This window comes from Aythya marila (genome assembly GCF_965140915.1).
Source record: "Aythya marila genome assembly, chromosome: 1".
NCBI classification, from domain to species: domain Eukaryota; kingdom Metazoa; phylum Chordata; class Aves; order Anseriformes; family Anatidae; genus Aythya; species Aythya marila.
The window spans coordinates 93,724,191-93,752,143 of NC_139042.1; the positions used below are offsets into that span (position 1 = coordinate 93,724,191).

Here is a 27,953-nt window from a genome sequence, read left to right on the forward strand (position 1 = left end):
ACAGAGAAGAGATGTGACAGAAAATGTTTATTTAAACTGCTATACAATGGAAATCTTAATCATTTTCAAAAGTCAGCTGGGGAAGAAGTGACTCACTTAGGTTGCATGCAGGAAGCCTCTTTGTAACAGTTTTCAGTGCTGAATTTCATTTTCTCTGAATACAACATCACTTGTGTGAGTGCAGTTATCTGCTGAGTGGCAGCAGTGTTTTTGGCAGTACATAAACATGAAGAAAGACATGGTTCCTGCCCTGAGGAGCTTACAATCTAAAATATGACAAGGACAATACTATTCCAACATATAACAATCAACTGGAATATCATCAGTCAGATATAAGAAGACCCATTTTAACAAGCAATTGTAATACCAAATATATATACAAAGACCGCAGGTAGGATAGGGTGGCATCTTTGCTGCTACATATTTATATGTTCACATGTATACAGGTGTGAAAGGTAGTGATAGTTTGCTTGAGAGGGTGACTTTTTCTTTGGCAGGGCTGCTCCAGTTTGTGCTTCCTGAACAAAAATAAGGAAAAGTAGAGCAGAATTTAGCACTCTTTCTGTGACTTTACATATCTGAACACTGGACAGCATTAGGCTGAATTAATTTCCATGAAACAGACCCAGATCTGGGAGAGGCAGTGTGGAAGAGCTGACAGCTTTTCTGTCCTGTTGAGGCACTGGGTCTCACATCAGTGTGAGCACATTTGCTAAAACCTATGGCAGTTAACCCAGGAATAGCATTAGCTGGGAAACCCACCAGTTCTAGAAAAAGCTTGTAACACCTTGTGGCTGCAGTCAGCAGGGTGTCCCACCACCCAGAGGAAAATCTGCTGGAAATTCCAACTTTCTTGTAGATGATTTTATTTTTTTTTTCCATAATAAGAGATTGTTTGATCTTTATTTCTGTGCACAGGAGATGAAACAGTAGAAGGAAGAAGGAAACCTGAAGATTAATACCTGTTCTGACAAAACGAGCTATGCTGGATGCTTGTACATCTCTATGGGTACAAGTTGTGCCTCTTAGATGCTTCCTGTTTTGAGTTTTTAAAGTCACTTTTGTCCCAGTTTCTAAGCAATCATAGTTAACAGATTATAGTGTCATACTTCTGGTCAGGTTCTTCACCCTTCCCCATTCATGATTTTTGAACATGTTGACCAAGTTCAACTACATCTGAAGGAGCGCTTCTTTTGAAACATGAAGCTCTTGAAAGTGTCAGTGAAATTAGAAAGAGGAGAGAGATGAATTCTTACCTGAGGCAAAAGAGAAGCTGCAATGAATAAGCAGAAAAGTGTACATTTGGCCTGCCAGTTGGACAGGTAGGGCATGTGTATGGTTTTGGTAGATTCTTTCAATTCCTGTATTGCAGGCATTTCATGCAACAACATACACAAAATTTTCAAGTTAACGTTTCTTTTAGAAGATTTAGAAACTGTTCTGGAAATCTCAATAGTTACCTGAAAACCTGTTCAAGAAAGAATGTGTCATAAGGAAGTGTACTAAGACTCTTCTTGCTCCTCCACCTCTTCCTTTTCTTCTCCTGCTTCTTGCTTTTCTTCTCCTTCTTCTTGCTTTTCTTCTTCTTGCTTTTCTTCTTCCTTTTTTTTTTTTTTTTTTTTTTTAAAAAACAGAAAAGAGTTGTAGTTGAGCAATTAGGAATTAAAGGAAAATAAACAGTCTTGAAATGCAGAGCTCTGCCTTTGCAACTGCTACGTTTCTAGCAAAATCAATCTTAATAAAGCTTAAAAAATAGGACAGTAGAGTGATGTATGGAGTCTTTATTCTTAACGTGCCAAAGCCTTGTGCAGTTAATAGGCAAGCAAGGGAATATAAGAATCCTTTTCTGAGATAGGTTAGAACACAGCTCATAGTTAGGCTGTAAATAGATGGTCAGGATTAAAATGACAACATAAAATATATGTAAATATGGCAAAGAGTTTAATATATTTTGAATTAGATGCTTTCTTGGAGTAAACAAATAAAGATTCATGACACAGGAACTAAACTCCCAAATAATCCAAAAATTGTTTGGAGACAGATAACAAGACTTTATTTCTGTTTTTAAAGTTCTTTTTTTCTCTTTGTTTTATAAAGAAGAAAAGGCACAAGTTAGAGGCAATAGCCCTTTCCTTCAGTAAACAAAATGAACAGTCATCTGTAAAGTAGCATTTGTATAACACAGATGTTATGTCTGTGTTTACTGTTTTTTAATAGCTAGCAAATTAAGCTTTAAAGTATAATTCTACTCTGAAAAAAAAATAACAAAAATGGCACTGTAGTCTTCTCTGTTCCTTCTCTTCCAGAAAACTCTTGCTTAAAGGCACTTACTCTGCAATATAAACAGTTTTATCTCAAAAATGTCATATTTACATCTACTATCTTGATTACAAAAATTAAGGGAAAGTCCTCCCATAATGATCAACCAATTAAAGATTTCATAAATAGCTTTCAGTCAGGACTTTTGGTAGTGTATAAGCACAGAACTTAGGTTTTCTGTATGAGAATCATATCTGAGTCACTTACGTAAAAGCCTGTTTAAACATGTGCTTGGAACTGTTGTAATCAGAATTCTGTTTTGAGTCGTTGTTTTTAGAAAAAACTATTGCGTTAGGGGATCTTCCTTACCAAACCAGAAATGTAATATGAACTTCCACACAGGTCAGCCAAAGTTCTCCCAGTGAAATATTTTATCTTTCTGAGCCGTTCCTCAGAAAAATTGTCCTTTTTTTTTTTTTCACTGTTTTTGAAATGGAGCTTGGGAAGCCCAAAGACAAGCAACATTTAAAAATGTGAATAACTTCAGTTCAGAATTCAATTACCCTTTACAAAAGAATACAGGCATTTTTCTTGCTTGAAGCATGAGGTAGTGGTGTCAGGGTGCGCTACCAAGCCTTCAGAGCCCTCATCTGCCTCACCACCAGAAACCTCCACGCTCTGCCCATGGGCTCAGGAGCTCCATTGCAGCTTCCAGACCCACAACTCACAACTCTGACAGGAGGCATCTGTATGTATACCCATGTATATATGCATGTATTGCCATTTGGAAGTGGGAAGATTAAGCGTGCCCTTTCACTCATTACAAGCTTGTAGTGGAAAACAGCCTAAAGTAATAATTAGCTTTATTGAGAAGACTGAAGAAATATTCAAGGCATAAACTTATGATGCTGGGCAAAGCAGAAAAGCATATAAGGATTTGCACTTGGGCCTTATGAACTCTGGCAAGGGAAATATACCCTTTGTAGGTAGAACTGCCTAAATTGTCAGCATGACGCTGTAATGAGCATGGTGGCAGTAAGAGATTTCCAAAGATCTAGCTGTCTTGTAAGCCCTTGATGGATTTTATTAAATAATCCTTGAAAGACAATTTCTTTTCAATATACAGCTTTTAACGATTATTGACCTATTTTTGGTCTCAAGTATGACTATGTTATGACCAATAATTTTCTCTAGCAGAATATATAACTGGTATATTCAGTTTCATGAATAAGAATTTACTAACTTTTGAGCATTGATGAGACTGGAAAGGAATGAAGTGCACACAAACAAACACTGAAAGCAAAATGTCCAAAGAGCATACTATACCCCTGTTGCTGCATCTTCTTCCTTGTTTTCCTAAGTGAAAGATATAAAAAAAAACGTTTAAAAGATAGATCAAAAAGAAAACCTCAGAGGTCATACAAGCAAAGCACAGGGAAAGTAAACATTAAATGTAGGAAATTACATGGAATTCAGTGGATTTATTTTGGGGCAAAGTCCTCCAGATTAGCTCACAAGGCACAGTTATGCTAAGTGTTTACTTTGAAAAGGGGTCACAAAATCATAAGACACAGCTCCCTTTTTCTCAATTACTTCCAGTTAAATCTGCTTCATTTGCAAGCAAAGCATTAGAGCTTGAGTTTTGTTTGCTTTTTCATTGGTGGGGGGTGGTGATGGTGGTAATTAGCTGGTCTTCAAAATCCAAGTTAAATCAGAATTATACAGAGATCTATCCATGTTATATATTGTCTCTCAGGATCTGGCTTGCAATGCTGTTAACTGTTGTAGGCTGGAACAGATGCCCTGGCTCAACAGTACTGAGGAATAAGAAATACTACAGACTGGCTTTGGACTGTAGATCGAGACAAAGTGATGAAGAGGGATAAAAGAGAGAAAATATAAATGTACAGTGAATAATATTTGATGTTATATACCAAGCTGATTGTTGGAAAGAAGAGCTAATCTTTCACAAAAATTCTAAGAGGAAGGGCAAACGCAGCGGCACCATGCAGGAGGTGTGAGTTGTTGTTACAATTTTACACAGAATGAGTGGAGATAAGGAAGTGAGCTGCAGTGCCAGGGTTTATATATGGCCTGGGGAATTATGGAGACAGGATACAGGCTTGCATTTTAATATGATTTTTGAACATGTTTCTAAAATAATTCTGCCCTGAAGTGAGCCTAATCTGTACCACAAACTGATTTAACTGGGACACCACTTAAAAAAAGATTCTACCCCCCAAGCTAAAAGCTAAAGTTAAAATCATATAGTAAAAATAAAGAAAAATAAGTGCATAGAAGGTCACAGCCTTTTCCTCCAAAAACTCAAAAACGAAAGGACAAATTAAGGGAAAGGGGCACTATATTCAAGCAAAATAGTTCCTCGACCTTCTCCATCTCTGTGGGGATTAGGAATGGAAAAAAAAAAAAAAAAAAAAAAAAAAAAGATTAGGGGGATGTCCTAATTATTAAGAAGGATAAGCTTGATGAAGTGATTAGGGAAGGAAAGAATGCAACAGGTTTAAAGTGAGAAAGAAATCATAATCAAAAGAAATCCAAGTGCACCTGTCCCTTGGTAACACAGGCTGAGAGCTGTTCCTGTCCCTTACTACAGTCCCTGTGTAAGAGATTTCTATCTCAACATCTGCTCTGGGCTTTCCTGAACACACATGTGAATAAGGAGCTGGAGTTCCTGAATCTGAAAAGCTGCTGGCAGGTCTAACGTGAGGTGCATGAAGAACAACCTATTGCACTGTGCACTTATCCCTTCTGCTTCCAGGAAGCAGCTTCTGATGGAAGAAATTTGTTTTTCAGAGGGTTGGGGTCTCTTGCTGGCTTCCCCAAAGTCCTACCTGAGACAGAGATGAGGCTTCTGGACTCCTGCTTCTTCCAGCAAGGGCAGCAAAAGCAGCACGGGAGGGGTGCAGCCTCCATGTGGACCCACACTGGCCCCACCACTGAAGTTTTGGAGAAGCTTTCTGAGACCTGGGACCTCCGTGAGGCTCCACAATTGAGAGAGCCACAGTTAATTTTGCCATCTGTCATATGTTCATTGGCAAAGACTGAGATACCTTTACATTGCCAAGAGTCTTCTAGAATGTTTCCATAGCACTTGCAATTCTCTTGCAGAGTCACTGGAGAAAAGCTGGCTGGGTTATGCCCTACACAGGAGAGTCGTTTTTCACCTTGCTTGAAATGGAGTGCTAAATAAGGCCAAAATGCCACGAATAATTTCACGTCTATATATTAATTCAGAAGCTGAACATAAAATTGTGATACTTATTTATATTTCCACATTTTGATCTGAGGGTTTGTGAAAAGAAGTTGACATTCCAAATGGGACCTGACTACAGTTCAGAAGATGAAAGCGTGTGGCTGCAAAACACCACAGGCCACTGATAAAAAGGTCACCCTTTCAGAACATGGTACACAGAGATCAACTTTTAATAAGCCAGAAGAAAAAAAAATAAAATAAAACCTGTGTGGGTAGAGCAAACAGAAAACATCTATTCAGTGTGGTCAAGTTGTCAAACAAGACGTGCTGGGCTGCACAATGAGAGGAGGAGAGGGAAATACTAAAAATACTGCACTGATACTTCATGTGTCCTTTAGGGCCCAACATCCAATGGAGATACTCCAACGGCAGTCTCATGATCTTTAAATGTATTTGCCTTCATAAAACCCTGGCCCCATAAGGAAATGTTATTCTAGTTCTCTTTTGTAGGGGAAAAAATGAGATTCAGACACAAAAGACAGAATTCATCCTACCATAGTTACCTCAAAGTTATTCTTCTCATTTAAACTAGTCCTCTGCATGCTCACTGTAGTGAATGAAAATACCAGAATTTCTAAAGAATGATTCATGCCATCCATGCAGAAGTGCTAATTACAATGAGCTGTGGCAAGGCAGACAGATGCCACGTCACTGAAGTGATTTGTCCTACGTGACATGGAAGTGGGCGGTAGAACAGGATGAAAGATGGCTTTTTGTTCATCCTTGGCATGAGCTACTAATACCTTGCGGCCTGCAATTGTGAGTATACTCTCTAATAATGAGTTGGACAGGAACAGAAAAAGTGCTTTTTAGTTCCCCTAGGAGCTAGTACACCGCTGGCACAATGAAGGTGGGTGCCAGAGCTGGGTGATTTCAGGAAGGCTTTTCTTCCCCCTTACGTAAGAACATAAGAACATTTCAACATTGCCAAGACCGTGCAGGTGAAAGAAGAGGACTTGGAAGACTAACCATGTTTTATGCCCTCATAACGACAGAACTACCAGTTCAAATGCACCCTCTTGCCCAGTGTTCACTCCTCTGCCACTCCCCTCCCTGTAAACCTAAAGGACAATATGTTTGCCACTTACAGCTCCTATCTGCTCCATGAGAAATGGAGCAAGGTGCTTGTTGTGTAGAAGCGGTGTTGCACTGTCATCACAAAGCCTCGATACACAGCTGCTTGACATATTTGCAGAGGTGTTCCAGCAGTTTGTTCTCATTTGAAAAACATTAGAGTAGATTGCTAGCCAGAACGGCAGGTAATCTAATCCAGCCAGGGGATGCACTACTGTTTTACGCTGGGTTTCTCTTAAAAGCTGGCATTTCTCTTAAAAGAAAAAGGTATTTGATGGCATTCATGTGCTGGCTGAATTTACAGAGACATGAAAAGTGCTTACATACAATTTAAGGAGAAATTTCAGTTCCCACTGAGGACTGTGTCTCTTTTCATCATCATGTAGGATCAACTTTGAAATGTAAAATGGGACTTCCAGTGCCTGAGACTTACATGAGGCTGTGGAAAAGGATGCATTTCCAGCCTAACAGTTCAGTCATTGTTAAAATTGGGAATGGGGAAAGTTGTAAAGAGTGAGGTACTTCCTTTGGAAAAACATTGCAGCGTTTATTTTTAACATTGCAACATTTATTTTTATTAAAAAAATAAATTAGTGAGAGATTATGCATTTGTTACTGATATTACACACACACACACACAAAAAAAAAAAAGTGTATTTTTGAGATGTGTAAGTGCTTGATTCAGCAGTAGGCTTGCCTCTTTGGGAAGAGAGTCACCCGAGACTGCAAGATCAAAACAAAGCTATCCTTAAATGCCAAATTGGCACAGTGGCAGGAGAAATAAAGTATCGGGATTCCTATCTCCAGACACAGGGCCCATTTCTGCTTAGTCTCTACTTGGTCTAGACCCTGGCCAGTGAAACAAATATCCCACTGAGGAAGAAAACTACACAAGAGAATTGCCCCTTTTCACACGATCCATCTATGCTTTCAACCATAACTACTTTACTGATGTCAGCTAACTGCAGGGGAATGTAAATGTTATGTTTTGCAGCTATTATTTTAGAAAGTTGAAATAACTGAGATGGTTTTGTCCAAGAATCTCTTGCACTGCAGCTTGAGATCTGCCTGTGTGGCTTTGATATCACAGCATAAGGCACGCAGGAAGGATAACAGTGGTCTCCATTTCTGCAGGGGCTCCTGCATGGGCTAGAGAAGACACTGTCAGATATGTCTTGCCATGGCAGCAGTCAATGCTGGTACCTGACAGTAAACATTAACAAATAGATTTACAAGCACTGCAGATGCTGGTCATTGACATGAGCCAATTTTTCCACATGGATAGGACTCAGATGTCTAGTTCTAAATTATTGTCCGTAATGAGAGTTGAGATCCAAGTGAGCATTAAAAAAATAAATAAATAAATAAAATCATATGAAAGCAAGTGGCAAAGGGCATATGATAGCAAGTAGCAAAGGGAAACTGCTAAAGAAAGACAATTGTTATCCATGATTCAGAGCAGGGTTCCCTGGAGTTTTATCTGTTTAATATCACCATGATGTCAAAGAAAATGCATCCAAAAGACAAACAGGAGCACTCTGCAATCAGTCTTCCCACCCTAAGATAAATTAGGAGGGCCTGCGGTGTTCCGTTTCTTGAGCTTAGCACAGGTAAAATCCTCAAATCACAAAGCAAAAAAGGAAAGAATTACCTGTTGATCTTCTGATGGTGACTGAGCAGACTGAGACTCTTCACGAGTCCCTTCATTTGCACTGTCTTCTGTGTGTGCCTCAGCTTCATTAGTGGTATCAGACTTTTCAGTTTCCTGGCAGCAAATAAGTCATTATTAGCCTCAGGACACAAACCCAACAATTTCTTTCCATACAACTCATGACTTTATGGTTTGGGGAAGTGTTTTTCTAATTTTACTTCAGCAGTCAAATCAAAATCGACCCTTTTGGACATTTTCCTTTGAAAGGAGCGTGTGTTAGCATGTTGCTTTTTTGGTAAAGGCATGGGGTTTGTATACAGAAAACAAGAACTGAAGCACCTCTTCCTTCTCAGAGCACAGCAGATTCTCTAACTTTACTTTTGAAAGTTTAGTAGAAATGGATCTTCACCCTGATGGCTTCAGAGAAAAAAGGCTTTTTCACCAGCATGCACTCTAATTAAACTTCACCAGGAGGCTACAGAAAAGCAGTTGTAATAAAGGATTTCATGCACAGTCTCTTAATAGTCTTTTTTTTTTTTTTTTTTTTTTTTTAACCAACAGGTAACTATCCCTCAATTCACACACCAATCTATAATATCTATTTATTCCAGCAGCATCCCAGAAGACTCTTCATTTCAAGTCCTGCCCAGGCGAGGTAGCCGTGAAAGGTCACACTGGATCACACACTGTGTCAGATAAAAGGAGACCTGTATGGCCTTGAGTGGAATAATAGAAATAGGATGAACTGCAATAGCATTAAGTGCAAAGTCACATTATTTGGGAGAGGTAGTTCTGGGACAGATATTAGAAACAGATGTTTATAATGTATTTTGGGACCTTGTTTGCTGATGATCATCAAATAAGAAAAAGATGGATGTATTTAAGTAATGATAGAGCACAATAACCGAGCTGCAAACATGATGCAACAGTGAAAGCAGTACTAAACATGATCCTCAGATGCACGAGGTGAATTATATCTGCTGGAGCTGAAAGCAAATACTAATGTCATTGTATGAAGCAAAAGTGAAACCTCCTCTGGATCACCCTGTACCATTCCAGTCATCCAGGCTCAAGAAAGAGATTTAGCCTGGAACAGGTGCAGAGGGGGGTCACAGAAATATCTGAAGGAGTGGAGAGCCTATCTTATGAAAGGGTGACAAAAAAAAGTTTTACTACTTTAATCTATTGAATGCAATGCAGTGAGAGGACATGATGGCTCTCTAAAAACAGATCAGAGTAATATCAGGGAGGGATAGGATAAAGAAGAGCACTGAGGTAGATGCAAAATGAGTAAAACCAGCTGTAAATAAAAATTCTAACCATTGGCAGTGTGAAACTGGAAGAGCTTTCTAGTAGAGAAGTGGAGGCAATGGATCTCATTCATTAAAAGGGAATTTGACCACTTCTGAGAAGTGTTACCTTGTGTAGTTGCCTCCAACAACAGAGATTTGGGGTCAGAGATCCTGTCCCATGCCATCTGAAGTCTGACACACTATGGAGAGAGCAGCACATCCCTGAACAGCAGAGGAGCTCCTTTCCCATCCCTGTGACCAAACCCTTACAACTCATCCACCCAATTGCTTTGGGGTTTTCTTTTTTTTCCATAATTTCATCTCTGTCCCTAGTGTTACACCAAATCCCCTGCTCATGATCCCCTATCTTTAAGCTTCACAGGTCCTCCTCTGGTGTCCTTATTGTGTATGATCATGTGGGATTTCCTCAGCCACTGTACTTAGCCTGTGGATGCATGACAGGATGCATTTCTGGAGAACAAGTCCTATGAGGAGCGGCTAAGGGAGCTGGGCTTGTTCAGCCTGGAGAAGAGGAGGCTCAGGGGTGACCTTATCGCTCTCTATGGGTACCTCAAGGGAGGCTGTAGCGAGGTGGGGGTTGGCCTGTTCTCCCACGTGCCTGGTGACAGGACGAGGGGGAATGGGCTTAAGTTGAGCCAGGGGAGTTTTAGGTTAGATGTTAGGAAGAACTTCTTTACTGAAAGGGTTGTGAGGCACTGGAACAGGCTGCCCAGGGAAGTGGTGGAGTCACCATCCCTGGAAGTCTTCAAAAGACGTTTAGATGTAGAGCTTAGGGAAATGGTTTAGTGGGGACAGCTAGCGTTAGGTCAGAGGTTGGACTCGATGATCTTGAGGTCTCTTCCAACCTAGAAATTCTGTGATTCTGTGATTCTGTGACACTAGTGGCGCTACCTGGCTTTTAGCCCCAGTGCAGACTCAAGTGAATGCTGACTCTGAGATCTTTATCCCAAAATCTGGAGTGCAATACAAGACATGTCATCCTGCTGAGACGCTCTGCTGAACTGTGATTAAAATGATAGAAAGGAGGTCAGGAATGTTTGGAAGCAGGTATCACAATAGAGTGAAAATAGACAAAATACTCCTGCAGATGTGTTTTCTTCCTGAAACTTCACTATCTGTAAAACTTGATGCCCTTTTTGTCATTTCTTTTTCCTGAATCAGGGAAAATATGTTTCATCTGTAAGAAGCTTGTAACATAAAGAGAGTGGGCACAGAGGCTGCCATGCCTTTCCTCAGGGAACAGCAGCAAGAAAACTACCAGCAGCCAGCACCACAGAAGCTGCCAGGCTCTCCCAGCACTGCCCTGCCCCTTCCCCACCGTCAGCAAAAACCTCTGTGGGGCTGCGTGGTGAACTGTAGTGGGAGACTGATCAAGATTAAAGCTTTAGAAAGACAAGCTTCTCCAGCACCTCACACATTTTGATCTCTCCATTACACAGCTACATGAATGTTTTCTTCCAGCATGTGGAGGATGCCTGATGAGTATCTGGGAGTAAAGAAAAGGAGACAGAGGACAGAGGAAGGACCAAAGACTACTTTTTCTGCCAATGCTGTCTCATCTAAAATGCACATAAAACTGTGGGCTCACTGCACTCTGCTGCTGGTGGCATTGTTATGAAAAACAGATCTACAGAGCCAATTGTTTGGCTTAATTTATCTTTTGCTTTCCCCCAAAAGATAACAAAATATTTGAAAATTTAAGTATGTAGCAACACGTAAAATATTGAAATTCTCTTGTCCAATGCTGTGTTTATACATTTTTTCTGTGAGAAAATTATAATGTCCTTACAGATACTTTCTTTGTAGCAGTTCCTAAAATGTAAAGGTGAGTGTTCATGAAAACCGAATTGGTTAGAAATCTATTTTCAGCATGTATCTTCACATTTCATTGCAAAATCCCTGCACTCAATATTTTTTTGGCAGATACACAAAGCACATGAAGAGTGAAGATGGCATTCTAATTCAAATGTACCTGTTGTGTAAAACTACCTCAGATGAATCATATACTTACTCAGAACATAAGGCAAATAAAAGTGGTGGCTGAGAGATCTGAACTCCAGAAGCAGGTTTTTTTGCCAGCCAGGACACACACATGCATGCACACACATTGTTCTCAGTGACTATATGGACACCTGTGGCATTTGGAATACCGCCATCATACTAGCTCTTCAGAGCAATACAAAATTTATTTTTTATTAATGTAAAATGAACTCCTTTTCATTAAGATTGGCTGACTGGTTACTTTTCCTTTAAATGAAATACACGTGCTGTAAATTTGTAATTCAAATCAGTTCTAGTAGAAGTCTTCTTGAACTAAAAGACTAAATCTCAGGAATCTATGGATTTGGGGATATCAAGATTTTAGGTATTAAGATTAAGAATACTAAGATTAAGGATTTAAGTCTATACAAGATTTGAAACAAGACCTTCAGCCTGAGCTTCTCTGAGCTCACAGAACATCTGTAAACCTCAATGATCTCCATACAAGCTGCCTGCTCTCTGGAGTTCAGGGAAATGTAAGCAGTATTGTGTTTTGGCTAATACAATTGTTAAAAAAAAAGAAAAAAAAAAACTGTTGACCCCTGAAAATAAAAAGCAATTAATTGCCTGCATTCAAACCTTGCTAAGATACTCAAAGGTGTAATAATACAGCATACTGTTTGTCATCTTAGATTAAGTAATATGCATCTCATTAACAGAACAATTCACCTGTGTCATTTAAAAAAAAAAAAAAAAAAGCAATGTAGCCACTGCTTTTAATGGGCTCTTCATATATTAGTGATATTTCAGAGCATTTTCAAGAATTTTGAAAACAGTCTCAGGCTCATAAACATGATGAGGGTTTCAAAACAAAAACTTTGGGGGCAGCTGAGAATGACATGCATGACTCTAGACATACAAAGTACATTGATCATAGCTCAAATATATACATGTTTACATGTTGGCACATAATTGTCTGGTCATGCCCCTAGTCCAAGATTAAACAGGATCCTTCAGAAATTTATCACTAACTAGAGCGATCTTTGGGGACAGCATAAATGCCAGACTGCCATGAAAGATGTTTAAAAAATAGAATAGAGGTATTTAAGTCCATGTATTCCTTCAAGTGGGAAGTAATTTCATATCCGTAGACTAAAGAACTTACTAACACAAACACCCTGCCAGCTTCTTCTTTTAGCCATAGGGTGGTTGGGCACTGGAACAGGCTCCCCAGAGCAGTGACCACAGCACTGAGCCTGATGGAGTTCAAGAAGTGTTTGGAAAATGCCCTCAGACATAGGGTCTGAGTTTTGGGTGGTCCTGTGTGAAGCCAGGAATTGAACTAGATGATCCTCATGGGTCCCTTCCAACTTGGGGTATTCTGTGATATAAAACTATGTTATCATTACTGTTAAATGATGCTTTAGAAAATATGGTAACCAGTGTGATGGCGAGGCAACAGGGGAGAGAGAACTGTGTGAGCTAATTGACTCTTTTGGAAGTACCAAAAACATGCACTGATTCCTGGTAGGGTCACTGTGTTTTACTGTCTCGTGGCACTCTTCATGAAAATGACAGTAATATATTTGGTTTATAGGAAAAGAAGTTTGAAGATCTTTGCCCAACTCCCACAGTGGCCTAAGCAAATAGTTAGCAATTAGAGCATCAGCCTTTCCACCAGGGTCTGCAGAATTTTTCATGTGCCATTCATGCATCAAAACACTTCCTTGTATTGGAACTGGGAACACAGAGATCAAGCTTTTTTTTTTTTTTTTTTTTTTTAAGTAAAAGAATACTTAAATAAGTGTGTAAAGACCAATGTGTGTGCTGCAGATCTGAGAAGGATCTCCTTTATGTATCTGTGTATTCAAAGAATCTTTACACGTGTCTTACTGTCAGGCTGCACCGTGGTGACAGTCTTGATGTGTTTCAGTCAAATCAGACTCGCCCTGTAAGCTTGCACATTAGACTGGCACCATCAGAGCTGCAACACCTAGCAGTAACAGTTCAATGTACACACCGGATGATTATCGTGTGACAAGTTGTAGCCACCCAATTCAGAGAGACAGAGGTTACAAGAAAGAGACCTTGCAAAATCGAAACATATTTTGCACTCAGCAGGCTGACAGAGCAATGAATTTAACTCCAGATATTTTGTTGGGAAGTTAGAGTTTGTCGAGGGAGTAGCAAAAAAGTTTCTCTGCTTGCTCTAGAAAATAAGCTCAGAACAGCCTTTGGTCGAGTTCTTAGTGGGCTGTGCTGTGAAACAACATGGTCATTAAAGAGGTTTTTTACTGCTGGAGCAACATGAGTCAAAAAATGGAAAAGGAAAGAGAATCTTCTGAGGCAAGAGTAGTCAACATAAAAGGCATATCAGCTTCATATGAATCTTTATAATGACTCCATGAGATAATAACACCTATAAAGCAAATGCTCACTGGCTGTTTTATGGTGTTTCCATGCTTTATCTTTGTAAATTATCACCATATTCTGGAAAAAGGAAAGAAAGGAAAGAAAGGAAAGAAAGGAAAGAAAGGAAAGAAAGGAAAGAAGGAAGGAAAGAAGGAGAGAAGGAAAGAGAAAGAGAGAGAGAGAGAGAATGAAAGAATTAAAGAAAAAGAAAGGAAGGAAGGAAGGAAGGAAGGAAGGAAGGAAGGAAGGAAGGAAGGAAGGAAGGAAGGAAGGAAGGAAGGAAGGAAGGAAGGAAGGAAGGAAGGAAGGAAGGAAGGAAGGAAGGAAGGAAGGAAGGAAGGAAGGAATATTATGAAGGGATTAGTAGGAAACCCTGAAACCCTCTAATATGTGTCATCATTAGCATCTCCTCCACACCTGACTTATTATCCTAGATTCATGCTGCTGAAAATCAATGTCACGAGCCACCCATTGTACTTCATGCTAAGGTTGAATTGACAGCCTAATGAAAGGAAAGCAGAAGCAGTGCAGCAAGGTTATCGGTATGACAAAGCACAGCCAGACTGTCATGCAGTGAAGATGCTAAGAAACACTTCTGAAATAAATGCTAAAAGATTGCATATGTCTCTCTCAAATTCAGTACCAGATTCCAAAAGGATGGAAGTATACTTTCACTCTTTACAAAGATTTTTTAAAAGCACTCTCACTTATTTCCCGTTTCTGGGCTGAAACAATCACCAAACCAATGCAGCCATTAATCAGCATAAACCATGCTTGTTTTCTACCAATAGCACTAGCAGTTACCTGCCTAGAAAGAATGTACTGAACATATTATTTTCAACATTTACAAAGTTGTCACGAAGTAGAAACTGTAACAGCCTCAGCTGCCATCTTGGAATGAATGAATTCTTAAAAATTGCTACTTTGCTTCAAGACCCACTATTTAACAGAACCTTGCATGGAGGAGCAGATAATGTATGAAGTGGGAAGATGGAAAAATGCAATTCTCTTTATCTCATTGATTCTTCACATATCTTCTATAATGATTATTATATGTAATACCTGGAGCCCTTTAAGCCTTGCATGTCCTTGTGGATGTTAATTAAATGAAATCTCAAAAGACCCTTGTGAGGTAGGCAAGTAATTTTTATTTCCCTTAGTGGGTGATGGGACAGCTAAAGCAGAAGGCTTAAATCACTAGTTCCTTATCACACTGGGACTCAGTGTCAAAGGCAACATTTATAGCAACTGTGTCTCTCCCCTGTGTATCTCTTCATCTGTAGTTCTCAAAGCACTAAGAAAAGGCTTGTTTTTTCTCTCTGCTTTTATGGAAGAGGAAGAACAGAGGCATTTACAATGGCATTTTACTCAGAGTTGTACGGTTGGCAGCAGAGTTAGACCAGAAGGCAGAACCCATGCTCCGTGGCAGTTCTTCAGCCAGGTCACCACAACACTGCAGGTTCTCTGCTGTCACTGACTCATCACTCTGTTGATTCATTCTGTTTGTTGAATCACCCGTATTAAAGATGGTAACATTTGATTATGATCTAACATGATCTCGAGATAAGAGAGCTATAACACTCCCAGTTATAAAGCTTCTACCTAGGAAAAGTGCACCCATTCAGGATGGAATGGGTCCAGCACCCTGGCCCCTCTAGTGGTGGCTGGTACAGACTTGGTTTGCTCCGTTCGATGCAGTCAGGGAGAAGTGAATGCTTCACATAAGTAGCACAATCCATAAACTTCGTTTGGAAATTCTGCATCATTTAAAAGCTGAACATGATAAAATATTGTTTTGTGGGAGATGAGGAGAGGAGAGGAGAGGAGAGGAGAGGAGAGGAGAGGAGAGGAGAGGAGAGGAGAGGAGAGGAGAGGAGAGGAGGGGAGGGGAGGGGAGGGGAGGGGAGGGGAGGGGAGGGGAGGGGAGGGGAGGGGAGGGGAAAAAGAACAGAGAAAATCATCAGCTGGAGGCATGGTAACAAGCTTTTAGTGAAAGAAGGGAAGAGAAAAGTATTTTTTAGTACTGAACCAGCAATATTTTTTTTCCCCTAAGAACACTTTGCTGCACCAGCACCTAGTGTAATGCTTGTCACCATCCCTTATTTGACATGCTGAGTCACTGCTTCTCTTCATCTTTTATTAAAGTAAAATATATGTCTCCCGTGGAAGGACAGCAGTGCCTACCTTTGTGCCTGGAGGAGGAGCAAGACCCAGGAATGAATAAATAATATTTTCTTCTTTAGCAGAGAAAAAGGATTCAAAGTCCTAAAAATGGAACAAACAAACAACAGAGAATTGGTAACAACAATAAAACAAAGAGCACAGGAGGAAGAAACTAGTACAGGCACATCTTTCTTATATTGATGAGAATGACTATGCATTTGTAGCAGTGCCTGCATTATCTAAGCCCCAGGAAGAATGTTCAGATAAAGGGAGCTTCATCCTGGCTGGCAAAACGAACAAATGGGCAAACCTCTCCAGAGACTTACACTTTAATTATATCACATCTATGTCAGAATCAGATAAAACCAAGCGTCTCATTTTAATGTGCCTCAGCTATACACATCAAAGCAAGACTATTCCCATCTAAATGTTAAAATAAACCTTGCTGCAAGAACACAAAATAGGCCCTCAAAACCCTAGGCAGCTTTATGACAAAGAAAAGGGAACAGTCAGTGTAATAGCACAAGTGAAATGGCAACAAGGAAATTTTAAAGAAAGGTACACTAATCAGAAAATGCAGTATCTTTCCAGACAAACTTAGCACAGGGCTTTGTTGTTCCCTCTGACATACATGTATATGTACTAGCCAAAATGTCTTGTCCTTATGTGAGCTGAAGAGCTAAGTCAGTGTCAAAAATGTCCATTTTCTCTCCAGTGCTGAAAAATGAAAAATAACTGAAAAGGAGGAATGGATGGCTCCTATCCTACCATCTAGAACTCACTGGGTCTTTCCTGTACAACCTTCCTATCAAGTAAGGAAACTCTGCTATCACTAGTGTGTTGCTGGGAAGTTCACAACTCACGTCTCGGGCGGGTAAAAGTCAACATATGTTCAATAATATTCTGAATAATAACTTTCAATAATAATAACTTTGCAATAATATTCTTAATAATAATTTTCTTTCTTTATAAGTTAACACAAAAACTCCAGTCATAAGTGGCTGGCCCGCAATCACAAGGCAGCTCTGTATAGGACAGGGGACTGAATGCATCTGCTGAGTCCTAGACGACTGCCGTGACCACTTTATCATCCTTCCTCTCATCCCAAATATCTCCAAAAATAGAACCCTGTAAATAAGAAGGTGATGACTCATCACTGAGACTTGTTTGTAAAGCTGAGTTAGGACCCGAGTTGTTTTATTGGGCTGTTTTGGTATTTCCATAAATGACTGGCAAAGGCTAACCTAGGGAAAGGCTGCAGCAAATGATTTAGAAGCCACTCTAACATCAACAAGCCTGGAATCAATGACATTTCAGGCCAGTTTGGAAGGGGCAACATAGCTTAACAGCCAGGTTAAATGACAGCCCATTTTACTGATTTATCGGAGGGACAGCTTGGTTTTCACACAGACCTGGCTACAGGCAGTGGGAACTGCCTGATCTGGGAGAAGCCCCAGAACAGTTTTTGCCCTGACCAGGCAAAATACCTGCTGCTACTTTGGGCCGTTCATTCCTCAAACCATCTCTTTGCTGCTTTCACGTTGCCATGGGGTTCCCCTTCTTATTTAACCCAAGTCTGCCTTACGTGTCTGAAGATCCACACATTTTGGAGTGCTACAGCAAACAGGAGCATGAAGATTTGCTGCAATTCGAAGGGCTGGAATTTGACACAGTCCTTTGACAGGCCATACAAACACACGAAACCTTTGTGTCCTTCTGCATACCACATACTCATTAAAAAGCCCAAGCAAACCATGGCACAGAACATCAATAGCTGGGAAACAAGGAGAAGACTGCAACAAGGAATGGCCATGAAGTGGACTTGATATTTTATGCTGTTAGCTCTCCCCCAGAAGAAAAGCAGCAGACTGCAAATGCACAAAAAATCTCTGGAGGCACGTAGCCTTGTAGATAACCAGACCTGAGGTCACAAGCAAGACTTGCGAATGACCACACAAACCCCTAATCAATGAAGGATACGATCTTCCAGCATATCAAGTACTCCTTGGCAAGAGGTAGTGTACAATATGACAGAGTAAATGTGGTTTCTCACAGTAAATTGTAAGGTAAATCAAGTAAAAGCAGGATTACAGTGACCGCGGAACAATTTTTGTGTTCTGCATTTGCACTCTTGCTTCCCTCATGGTGACTTGTTCAAATCACCACTCACTGAACCACTGAAGATAACTGCTCCCAAGGAAGGCAGTAAGAAAAAAAGCAGCAACAATTTATTTCAGGTAAGCAATAGCATTATATCTGTATAAGAAGACATAAATGATCTATGCAGACGGTGGGGGTGTCATTTGTCTTTGGAATGAGTCTTTGAAAAATACACTAAAACATATATTTTGCCCCCCCCCAAAAAAAATAACAACAACAAAAAATCTTCTGTGGGCATTTATTTATTAAATTAGCACACATACAGTCTACATGCCACCCTTTATATGGTCACTGTAGAAATGCCAGGCAGAAAACAGTAAACTCCAGTTGGACATCAGTGGAAAGCAGAGTGAGTGGTACAGCCCCAGATCAGCCCTATATTTGACTTTAGCAGTTACGCAAGGCATGGAATAAAACTCTTACCTAAAAAATCAGTTGTGTGTTGCTGTTTGTTTGTTTTAAGATACACAATGTAAGCTATTCTATAGATTTAAGTTTATGGAGAAAATCATCGATTTCAGTTTACAGAGAAAACCAGATTACTTTACATTTCTTTCCTAGTTTTTTTTTGTGTTTTTTTTTAGCAAAATTAAGACAAGAGCAACAGAGTGCTCAGTATATTTAGAAAGTGACACAGATGCAGACGTCTGTCTAGACATGAGCAAAGAAGCAGCTTAAGAAAAAGATCGGATAAGAACTTAATTGCCAACACTGATGGATTAGAATGGATACTTGAGACTAGTGCTATAGCCAGGCATAGAAAATGAATCTGTTTCTGATCTGCTTCTTCAAGTGGTTACTAGATAACATCACTTTTTTTTTTCTTTTTCTTTTTTTTTTTTTGTGTCTGATTTAAACTTCATTTGCTTTATTTTTTGCCCATCTTTTCTGTCTCTAGTCGGTATGGGACAGAGCATATTTTACAAAATCCTAGAACCACATGGTAATTCAGATGGGAGAAACCTCAGGAAACCATCTAGTCCAACCTCCTCAAAGCATACTCACTACTTAATTCAGACCAATAACGAATTCCTATCTGCTACAGTCTCAGCCTTTAAAGTATTTGGGGGTTGCCATGTCTCACTCCAAATCTCTCTTTCTTTGGGTGAGGAAAGAAACCTTTTATCCTGAATTTTCATCTCCCCATTGCTCCCAGACCAGGATATTGCTTATATGTATATGTTATAGGCTTATATGTATGTGAATGGGAACAAAACATTTAGGACGATCAATGGGAGGGGAAGCGAGGGAAAAGATAGACCTCAGAACAAAGAATGAGCAGAAATGAAATGATGTAACAAGTTTTAACTTAAAAAAAAAAATATTCAGGAATGAAAAAAATAGTAGGAAGGAGAAAAAGCAAATATCTTTAAAAAAAAAAAAAAAAAAAAAAAAAGAGGTATAAAAATGGCATAAAGAGCTTGACTTGTTTACAACTGCAAAAATAAGATTGAAAGAAGATATAATCTCCAGTTATAAATACACTGGATGTGAACTGCTTTTGCTAAAGGGCAACTTTGTCATACAAGAAAATGTGTATAAACTGACTGCATATATCCAGGATTGAAATTCTAAGGTTTCCTGATGCCCATGAAGCTGAGACCTCTGAAGACTGTTCTAACTAGCACAACATATTTTAAAGGGACTTTCAAGAATTCAGGACATGGAAGTGGAGTCCATGACCTCGACAGATCTTCACAATCCTCAACGCTATTTTCTCTAAAGTGGCCAAAGACAAAGGAAGCAGGACACAGGGGAAGAGTTAAGGTATATACTGTATGGAAACCTCAAACAGGGTGAAACAGTCCCGGATTTCAGAATGACTGGTCTGTTGGGCCTGCAAAGGCTCTGCAGGGAAGTAGGAAGCAAATCTCCAGCTTTGTGCTGTAGATATCCTGTGGAAGACATCATGCATGTGTGAGGAATTTAGCAGCAGTCTGCCAGCCACCTGCCTTGTTCTCAAGCAGCCCACCTAATCTCACTTCACACACACTGTGCAGCTCCCTGAAGGCACCTCCTCCCGTGGAGAAGGGTAAGGATCATGCATTGATATCCTTACATTATTTATTTGGAAAATGTGCTGAGATACTATGCAAAGAAAAGAATCTCCATTATGCACCCACTGGGATCACTAGCTATGAGCTTTGAGAGCTGTCCACATGAGAACTCTGGAGACTTTCAAACTAATAAATTTGATTTAGTCTTAAAACAGTACCTACAACTGCTTTCTAGACCCCTTTCCAATGCGGGGTGTTTTTGCAAAGGACTCTTCTTTAATATAGCTTTATTTTAAGATGCAGAGTATTTGGCTTCTTGAAATAGCTTCACACGTGGAGTAAAAATTGTATATTTATCATTTACTGACAAGGCTGACTGGCTGCAATGCTCTGCAAGGCAATAACTCTTTAATTCACTAGGTAACCTCTCTAGGGAATCTCAGAAATATTTATGGCAACATTGGCTGCCACGAAACCCAGAGTAAGATATATCAAGTGATACATTTTATTGGTACAGATTAGATGTTGAAATTACATGAACTCTAGCCTACCAAGTTCTCTTTTAAGATTCCTATGAGAAATGAGGAAATTATTGTACTCTTTACTCATACTAGCAACTCTGTCTCTCAAAGCACTTAAGTTAATTCTGAAAATGTAGTGGCATGTAAATCCCTTCTCTACCAAAACAACCTTCACAGTAGTTCACACTGGATTTGTTGAGTAACCTAAAACTGGACTCACTATGTGAGCTGCGTTTCAGAGTACTTTGCAAGTTCATTTCAGAGATCATATCAGAGTACTTTCTGGTCGGTATTTCCATCCAGACCGAGAGCAAAAAACTGTCTCTGATATCTCCTTTGATTCCAAGTCCTAATGTTAATGTTGTTGCAGTATTACATGCCACTGATCTGACCTTTCTCAAGAGAAATAACCGGTTACAACCATATATGAAAGTGTGTTAAAATTTCTATTGTGAAGAGTTGGATTTATTGAATAAGCAATATAATTTCAGTAACTCAAACCACATATTAGAGTTATTCCAGTCAAATACATTTCCTATTTATTTATAACATAGTGGAAAAGAAAGATGCCTGTTCATGGCCCCTGGTGTCTCAGACATCTGCTTGACATCCCAGCACTCAGATGGCTCTGTGTGAAACAGACAAAAGACCAACACACAGCATGCAAAACTAACTGAAAGTTTGAGAAGGGAAGTGCCATACAGCTGGTCTTGAATAACTCAGTATTGTTAAACCACGTAACTGAGCACTTACTACTCCAAGTGCAATTGAGCTGTTTTTACAGTCTAGATTTGGTTAGCCTGTGATATTGTGTGAAGAAGCCATAGTATCACCTAGCCAGTACTGCCTTTGGTCTTCGGGAGCTGAAGTGAGAGTGTAGGCAGCAAGCCAACAGCAGGCCAACTTGTGAGTGAGCTACGCAGCAGGAGGTAGGAGAATGTGAGAGGAAAAACACAGAGCTCCTCACAGGCAGCAAACTCCGTGCCTTGCAGTGAGCTCTGGGTCCTGCACAGGCTCTGGGTCTGTGGGAGATAATACATACAGCCTATTAAGCAGTTTCTCTAGTCAGTTTTCCCTCTAACTGTATTTTTATCTTAAAAATGAATAATTTTATCTTTATTTTCCTTTCTGTGCCTAAAAACACTTTCTAATAATTGTTCTTTCCAAATGAATCTCAAATTGGACACTTCCAACTACTGGAAAAGAGTCAGTTTCTGTGAAAAGACATTTAGTGCCTCTGAAGGCAATAAATTTCCAAACAGCTTCTTACCCCACAGTACCGCTCCTCATTGAAGATCTGTGGAGGGAGAGGAATTCCATTTTGAGGCTTTTTTTCACCCGGGACATTCTCTCTCATCCATTTCCTGTTGTCCTCGTCACCTGCTATGTCCATTTGCTGAAAGTCAATCTTATTGGCCTCTAAAAATCCCACTACTTCTTGCTGTTTCTTTTTGATCTGGTTAGGAAAGAGAGAAAAAAAAAGAAATTGGTTTATAAATTTGTAGTATGTTTTCTAAAAGTGATTACTATTATGAGAAGAGCTGATATGTCAGATTGGATCCACTGCTCCAGTAGCCAAGATTTGACTTTGCTTCTCAGCACCCAGACCACTGCCACTACTTCTCTTTCCCCCAGCTTCTTTCTTTCCTTCCTGGAAGCAGCAGTAACTCCATCTTAGAAAAGACACTCAGCAGGAAGCCTCCTACTCCGAACCAGATCTGAGTGCCACGTACAAACAGCTAAACTAATCCTGCCTACATATGTACATACTCTCCCCAACATACAATACACACTTTTTTCTTACTCTTTCCATGTGACGTTTAGATTTCACTGAGCCACATTTATTTTTCCATCCCTTTTCTTAAATGCTAGGCATAATTAAAGTCAACAGAAATCCTGTACAGCTTAATTCCTATGCTTGAATATATCCCACATTACAGACAGCAATCTTGTATTTGTATTTGAAGCAAGTGCTGTTTAACTGATTTGTACGATCTTTCTCATGTTGCTCTTTGGTCACAAACAACCACATTACTACCTAGCACAATCCAGAGATGATTCTCTTCACCTCCCAGTTATGCGGCTCCATGGAGCCTGTTGGTGTCATATAGAGATGGTAGCCAGCATGATGTATCCAGGTAGTTTTTATACATAACCCATCCTACGATTTGAAAACAGGTCTTCCACAAATCAGAAATATGAACACCTGAATTTAAAGTGACACCGGACCAGTGTAAATCAGTTTGAGACATGCAATGAGATGAGAAGCAACCCATGGATTATGCATTTCTATAATCTAATAAACCTGAAAAGATGAAGAAGTAGAATGATAGCCTATTATATTGGAGGGGTATGTTTTCATTATTATTATTAAGGATACAATTTCTTGTTCCTGTTTAAATGATGAAATATCTCTCCATGCAGCTATGTTTGCTTGCAAAAAAAAAAAAACACATAAAATGCTGTACATGTTGTTTTTAAGACAGCAGCAGAGGTTTATGGTGAGCTAGAAAAAGCAAATCACTTTGAATGGAAATACTATTCTAACGTGTTCACAAGCCACACAGCTGACAGATCTCAAAGGTGTTCTTATATATTCTTATTTTCACTTTTTAAACAGAGGTCATTTTCCTAATGGCCATTTAGCTGCGCAGTCATTTGCCAAACACATTCAGGTGGCAGAAAGCATTGCCTGAGGAATGCATGTGCCCACTTCACTGGAGGAGGTGGCAGAATAACGTTTGCATAAATAGTTAATAAAATCTGCATGAACCAGTACTAAGAGTGCTACCAGCTCTGAAAGCCAGCCCTTTCAGGTGCTGTCAGCTGCAATTTCAGCATCAGCTTGTCTCTTTGGACACAGGCACTGAAGGAGATACGGCTCCTGGAATAGCTAGTGCCTGGACAGATAATGTCACTGAGGAGATAAGGTAAATGCAACTACTGAGTCTGAGCTCCCTTGCTCATGGCTGCAGCTATAACTTGTAGCATTAAAACTGGGTAAACAATTTTTCTTCAGTTTGGAGTTCATAATACCCAAGAGGCTCAGACAGAGCCAGAAAAATGAATGCCAAGGAAAAATAAACAGTTATATGTAATTATGCTGAATAAAGATAAGGCAAGATGTTTCTCATGATGATGATAATAATAAACTATGCAGAAAATGAGCTGTATCTTAACAATTACTAGGGCTTAAGCAGAGAACAAGATTGAGTTTCTGGGACATACATTAAGTATGAAACCATAAAGCAAGCCTCTGCCATGGCTGGCACTAGGTAGCTTGGCAGCTGAAAGGATCTCCAGCAAGCAGCACTCAGAGAGGGAAATCTTCCAGGATGAAACAACGCAGAGGACATGCAAAGGTTTTCCCAGAATGGATGAGATTGCAGGAGCTTGTTTGTGCCCTCACTTGTGCCTGATGGCATGGGAAGAATTCAGATAACTTGGCCATAGATTCCCTGGAAAGTAGTGGTGAGCACGATGTTATTTCATCAATGCCATTTTGGCTTTCAACAAAGCTTAAGTTCCCCCATGCCTGATAGTCCTTTACATTAAGAAAGAACTGATTTAAATAAATATTATCTAGCTAGAGTGTAAGAGCTACAGCTAACATTAATTTCACCTGATGCATAAGCGACTATTATCTCCTATATTGTTGCAATCCAGATCATTCCCTGTGACCAGCTGCCTATGGCAGAAGCAAATGTTATCTAGTCGACAGCTTACCGCAGCAGGAACGTTAATGCCGGCAGGCAGAGCTGCCCCAGCTCTCGCTTCTGAGACACAGACAACCTGTTCTTGATCATTATTATTTATTAGATTCTAGCTTCTGCTACAGCTCTTTATTTAGTGAGATGTTAGTCTCGTTAGTCTGTATTTTGCTCGGTCTTTCTGATGTGATTGGGTTACACGAAAACTGAGACCTGCAGATTTGAGTGCAGGCAAGTTCACAAAATGACTGCAGAAACACTGAGAAAAAAAGGGGATTTTAGAGGTGTCCTAACCATGAGCAGCAGTGAGCAAGACTTTGGAAGACTTCCTCTGTGTAAGACCCATTCTCTCTTGGCTTATGGTAGACTAGAAGCTTACAGGACATTACCCATTCCTAAACACCTCTGTGGCTAGTACCAAAATTATTTTAGTTTTTACTAAAGACATTTCAAGACAACCATTTAGTACCCTTTTAGGCTATGAGTGTCTCCACTTCTGCTTGTTTTAATGCATAGCTCAGTTATCAGCTGTGTTTGGCACACAAAGGTAATAAAGTGAAAGTTATTTAAAATACATTTCTGAATCATTGAGGGGGGAAATACAGACCTCAGGTTTGCTCTAGAGCAACACCAAATTACATCACTCAAGCAACTGATCCAGAGCACAAGAATGTTACTGGGTTCATTACATTCACTTTGCAAAAGTATGTATTAACATGAGAACCATATACAATTAGCAGTGCAATTCTAGAGTACATAAAATAGAAAATATTGTCATTCTTTACCAACAATATTCTGCTGATACAGGCCCATCATATTTTGAAACTCAAAATGAACAGCATGTATTTGATGGAGATCAGCCACACTGAAGAGAGCATCAGTGATCCTAGGACAATTTAGTCTCCCAATTTAAGCTCCACAGGGATGAAATTCACACTTCTCAGGGAGAAGCTGTAGAAGGCCAATAGAAAATTTGTTTTTAATAGGATTTTAGTGATATGCTAGGGTTTGTGTTGGATCCTTGCCGGAGTGAGTTTTATTTTATATATATCAAAACTCATTAAAGGTTCATTGAAAGGATACCTTCCATCTATCTCATCAGTAAATGTGGAAAACTTCTTCAGCTGAACATCATGTTTACTTGGAATTGCAATTACATATCAGTAAACTGAATATATGCTACCTTCTGAGATTGTTACTGCTATACATACACCCAATGCACAAGGAAAAAGAAATAGGCACGTTGCTGTGTAAAGATGTTAAACGGCATGTTACTCTTCCTTCCAGTACGCCTAGGATCTCACTGAGAGCTTTTGTAGGCTGCTAACATATAGTAGAGATTGGCATTGATAAGCTTAAGACCTGTTGCAGTTCACTGGCATTAGTTATCTTTCTCTGCACTAATAAACTACAGTAGCAATGCTTAACAGCTCAAAATGACCAGATGAAGCTGGCATGTTGCCCAGCACAGCATACACACCCCTTCATTGCAGTCCAAAAGGAAAGGAGCTAGCTATAGCTGCTCGCTGGGAGGGAGATACAAGAAACATGTATGTCATAGGAAAGATTTGGGTTTGGCTAGTGCTAAATATGCTTATTTTTAACTGCATAAGCAATCTCCTAAATGCCAGTGTTTAATCGAAGCACTCAGAAAACTGACTTGCTGATCTACAGCCCCACTCCTGTAGCTGCAACGGCAACAATCCATGCCTTCGTCACACAGCATCAGTCTTGCAGGAGAACCAAGGTGATGGCCACAACACACACATCCAGGATGTCTGTGGTGGGATTCCAGTCACGGTCACAGCTTTTCCCCAGAAACAGATGACTGCCAAAAGAGGCAGGTAAGGCTCTTGTTCGGTCAACCAAAGGAAACCAAAACAGGAGACCAAACAGGAGAGAAAAGACTGCCAATGCATGATGTGTGGCAATTTACCACGTTGTTTGAGCAGTAACTGTTAGATTACAAACTACCAAACCTGCAGTGTCCAACCTCCTCCTCCTCTTTTTCTGCCTTGCATATAAGGTTTCTTATTAAAAAAGAAAGGAATGGGAATGTCAATAGTATATTCAGAGTGTCAGGCTTACAGATAGGCTGGCAAAGGAAAAGATAAAAAGAAAAGGAAAAAAAAAGAAGAAAAATAAACAAGAAAAAAAAAAAAAAAAAAAAGCTGATGAAGGGACTGCAAACTTTCCTAAGCTGTGTTCCACTTTGAATTTTAGTGAATGTTTCCCATTTAATTTTCTAGAGATGGTAGCTCTCTGAACAGGGGATGTTTTTGGAACTGTTCAACTCTGGAAGCTTCTTAAAGACATGGAGCTGGTGTCAGAGAAACAGAGATGTAGTTAAGCTATGTGCAAGCACCAGCCAATTTGTTTAGCCATGTCACTGGGAATGAATGACCGCCAAAGGAAAGCTGCAATCTGAGCTCATATGGGAACTGGATATAAAAGGAAACAGTCCTTTCCCGGTTTCCACCTCCCACAGACTTCCAATCTCCCTACTATTCACATGCCCTTTCCTTAAGCTGATACACTATACTGACAGCTACAGCAGTAGATCTTGATACTAAAAATCATCAGTACACCATTTCAAGAGACATTATATTAAAAAAAAAAAAAAAAAAAAAAAAGCTAGGGAAAGGGAGGAGGATGGGGACGACATTTTTTTCCGCATAATTTCATTCAGCTTACTTTGACTGCAGGTTCTTTACTAGACACTGTTCCCCTTCAACAGTTGCAGTGTCCTAAAGTCTCTTCTAAAAATAAATACATTAATTTCTACTGTAAACTGTCTACCTTGGTATTTGTACAAATACAATATCCACTTTTTCCTTCTTCAGGGAATATAATTTATTTATTTTTTAAATTAAATATATTTACTGGCAGATAATCTGTACGGAAATGTTATACCTACAGCAAAATATAGCATGCAAGCAAGCCTGCATTAACATGAATTCTCTATATTCTTAGTTGCTTTCAAGAATAAGGTGTTAAATACAGACCAGAAGAAAATTGGTGCTTTTCTCTTACATGCAAACTCAGGCTGTCCTGGGATCTTCTAGGCTAACTTACCAACCTGATGCAGAAAGAGACATATGTTAAATGAGACACCTACCGCTGTAGACCCCGAAGATGTGGCTACAAAGACTTTGATCACCATTTTGACAGTGATGAAAAGGAATCAGCAGAGCACGCCTGCTATCCACAAGTCAACAAAGTCCTGAGAGGAATCCCAGCCTTCGGCAGCTCCTGGGCTAACCCGGATCCTAAATGGGTGCACCCCACAGCAATCCACCAGCTTTGGCCTCTCCCTCTCCCCGGGGGTCCCGGGTTTTCCCACTCAGTTGGCTCCTAGGTATTTTGGGATGAGGGGCCAGTAAAGGATTGGTTAGTAAGAGGAGCCATAGCAAGAGGTTTGCACCTGCCCCTGGCCTTA

General features: G+C 39.8%; 1 protein-coding gene across 1 annotated transcript; it reads right to left on the reverse strand.

Moving 5' to 3' along the window:
- Positions 1-7: 7 nt before the first annotated feature.
- On the reverse strand, positions 8-27,948 carry LOC309875852 (adapter SH3BGRL-like). Its single transcript, XM_082755615.1, has 7 exons — positions 27,633-27,948; positions 22,075-22,260; positions 16,148-16,228; positions 8,259-8,372; positions 3,586-3,615; positions 1,461-1,601; positions 8-518 (listed from the first exon to the last, which is right to left on the reverse strand). Exons 1-6 carry the CDS (start codon positions 27,675-27,677, stop codon positions 1,503-1,505), a joined length of 555 nt encoding a protein of 184 aa, XP_082611741.1. The 5' UTR covers positions 27,678-27,948; the 3' UTR covers positions 8-518; positions 1,461-1,502.
- Positions 27,949-27,953: the final 5 nt, after the last annotated feature.